Below are 2,703 nucleotides of genomic sequence, written 5' to 3'. Positions count from 1 at the left end.
CTCCATCGGTCTCTCCTTCTCTCTCCCCCTCTCTCTCCATCTGTCTCTCCTTCTCTCTCCCCCTCTCTCTCCATGTCTCACCTTCTCTCTCCTTCTCTCTTACCCTGTCTCTCCATCTCTCTCCTCTCTCTCTCCCTCTCTCTCTTTCTCTCTCTTCATCTGTCTCTCCTCTCTCTCCCTCTCTCTCCTCGCTCCCCGTCTCTCCTTCTCTCTCCCCTCTCTCTCCATCTCTCTCCATCTCTCACCCTCTCGCTCTCCCTCTCTCTCCTCGCTCCCCGTCTCTCCTTCTCTCTCCCCTCTCTCTCCATCTCTCTCCTACTCGCACCCTCTCTCTCTCCATCTCTCTCTCCTTCTGTCTCTTCTTCTCTCTCAGAGGTCTGTAGCATTGAGATGGTTCGTCACAACGTCCTGGGCCTCTAGGTCCAGCTTCCTCCCTCCTTCTGCTCTTTCTCCATCTTTCGCTCCTTCTTCTCCACATCCTGCTGTTCCTCCCCCCTCTCCTGCTATCCCTCCCCCCTCTCCTGCCATTCCTCCCCCCTCTCCTGCTATCACTCCCCCCTCTCCTGCTATCCCTCCCCCCTCTCCTGCCATTCCTCCCCCCTCTCCTGCTATCACTCCCCCCTCTCCTGCTATCCCTCCCCCCTCTCCTGCCATTCCTCCCCCTTGTCCTGCTATCCCTCCCCCCTCTCCTGCCAGTCCTCCCCCCTCTCCTGCTATCCCTCCCCCCTCTCCTGCCATTCCTCCCCCTTGTCCTGCTATCCCTCCCCCCTCTCCTGCTTTACCACATCCTTCCTCTCTTACTCCTCCCTCCCCTCTTCCTGCTTCCGGATGCACACTATCCATTCTCTGGTCACAGCGGAACACTGTGATAAAAGCAGTGCGATAGTTGCTGTTCATCCACCCGTAGAGCAGAGGGTTGGCGAACGTCGAGCACATGGCCACCACGTGGAACAGCGTGTACAGCAGTCTGAAGTCCCTCATGTCCAAGACGGAGCTGTCGATGTCCGTGGCCAGTTGAAAAGCGTGGAACGGCAGCCAGCTGACCGCGAACACCACGACCACGGTCACCAGCATCTTGGTGGTTTTGCGGCGCCGCCGGTGGCGTTCGTTGCGGCCTGCGGGCGAGGCGTGCGAACGGAGCTTGGACCAGATACGGGCGTAGGCGAAGGAGATGATAGCCAGAGGGAGAACGTATTGGAGGAGGAGCATGGAGATTGAATAGACTGTCCCGTCTGTTGAGCTGCCCGGCCACTTCTCTGTACACACCTGGAGAAGAGGAGAGAGTGGGTTAGGGTGTGTGTGTGTGTGTGTGTGTGTGTGTGTGTGTGTGTGTGTGTGTCTGTGTGTGTGTGTGTGTATGTGTGTGTGTGTGTGTGTGTGTGTGTGTGTGTGTGTGTGTGTGTGTGTGTGTGTGCGTGTGTGTGTCTGTGTGTGTCTGTGTGTGTGTGTCTGTGTGTGTGTGTGTCTGTGTGTGTGTGTGTGTGTGTGTGTGTGTCTGTGTGTGTGTGTGTCTGTCTGTGTGTGTGTGTGTGTCTGTGTGTGTGTGTCTGTGTGTGTGTGTGTCTGTGTGTGTGTGTGTCTGTCTGTGTGTGTGTGTGTGTGTGTGTGTGTGTGTCTGTGTGTGTGTGTGTCTGTCTGTGTGTGTGTGTGTCTGTGTGTGTGTGTCTGTGTGTGTGTGTGTGTCTGTGTGTGTGTGTGTGTGTGTGCGTGTGTGTGTGTGTGTGTGTGTGCGTGTGTGTGTGTGTGTCTGTGTATGTGTGTGTGTGTGTCTGTGTGTGTGTGTGTCTGTCTGTGTGTCTGTCTGTGTGTGTGTGTGTGTGTAGTGGCATGTATATGGAATAGACTGTTTCTGTCTGTACTACTGCCAGGCCATTTCTGTGTGTGAGACCTACCTGTATAGACTGTCCTGGAGCCAGATTGAAGGTACCATACTCTCTGTAGATAGCTAGTGGGCTGGCCAGCACTGCACTCAGTCCCCATGTGGCCGCAATCACCCTGAAACACACTCCCTTCCTCATCCTGGTCTCCAAGGGGTACACTATACACCTGGCAATCAATCAGTCAGTCAATCACCCTGAAACACACTCCCTTCCTCATCCTGGTCTCCAGGCGGTACACTATACACCTGTCAATCAGTCAGTCAATCACCCCGAAACACACCCCCTTCCTCATCCTGGTCTCCAGGCGGTACACTATACACCTCTCAATCAATCAGACAGCTGGTCAATCAATCAGCCAGTCAATCAGCCAGTCAATCTGTCAACCAGTCAATCAGCCTGCCAATCAATCAGCCATCCAGTCAATCAGTCAGCCAGTCAATCAGCCAGCCAATCAATCAGACAGTCAATCAATCAGCCAGTCAGTCAATCAGTCAGCCAGTCAATCAATCAGTCAGCCAGTAATCAGTCAGCCAGTCAATCAATCAGCCAGCCAGTCAATCAGTCAGCCAGTCAATCAGCCAGTCAATCAATCAATCAGTCAGCCAGTCAATCAGCCAGTCAATTAATCAGCCAGCTAGTCAATCGACAGTCAACCAGTCATCAATCAGCCAGTCAATCAATCAATCAGTCAGCCAGTCAATCAGTTAGCCAGTCAATCAATCAGTCAGCCAGTCAATCAATCAGCCAGTCAATCAATCAATCAGTCAGCCAGTCAATCAATCAGTCAGCCAGCCAGTCAATCAATCAGCCAGTCAATCAATCA

The 2,703-nt window shown here is 53.5% G+C and overlaps 1 protein-coding gene across 1 annotated transcript in view; it reads right to left on the bottom strand.

Moving 5' to 3' along the window:
* Positions 1-369: 369 nt before the first annotated feature.
* Positions 370-2,703, bottom strand: part of LOC311117737 (neuropeptide Y receptor type 2-like) — a gene marked incomplete at both ends in the record, with an annotated part of 7,078 nt that continues 4,744 nt past the window's right edge. Inside the window, 3 exons of the mRNA XM_084192659.1 lie at positions 370-440; positions 783-1,266; positions 1,893-2,046. Of these exons, the coding sequence (XP_084048785.1) occupies positions 370-440; positions 783-1,266; positions 1,893-2,046 (709 nt within the window). The remainder of the gene's footprint in view (positions 441-782; positions 1,267-1,892; positions 2,047-2,703) is intronic.

This window comes from Coregonus lavaretus, assembly GCF_964263955.1.
Source record: "Coregonus lavaretus genome assembly, contig: HAP1_SCAFFOLD_572, whole genome shotgun sequence".
NCBI classification, from domain to species: domain Eukaryota; kingdom Metazoa; phylum Chordata; class Actinopteri; order Salmoniformes; family Salmonidae; genus Coregonus; species Coregonus lavaretus.
This window is presented reverse-complemented; position numbering and strand designations above follow the sequence as displayed.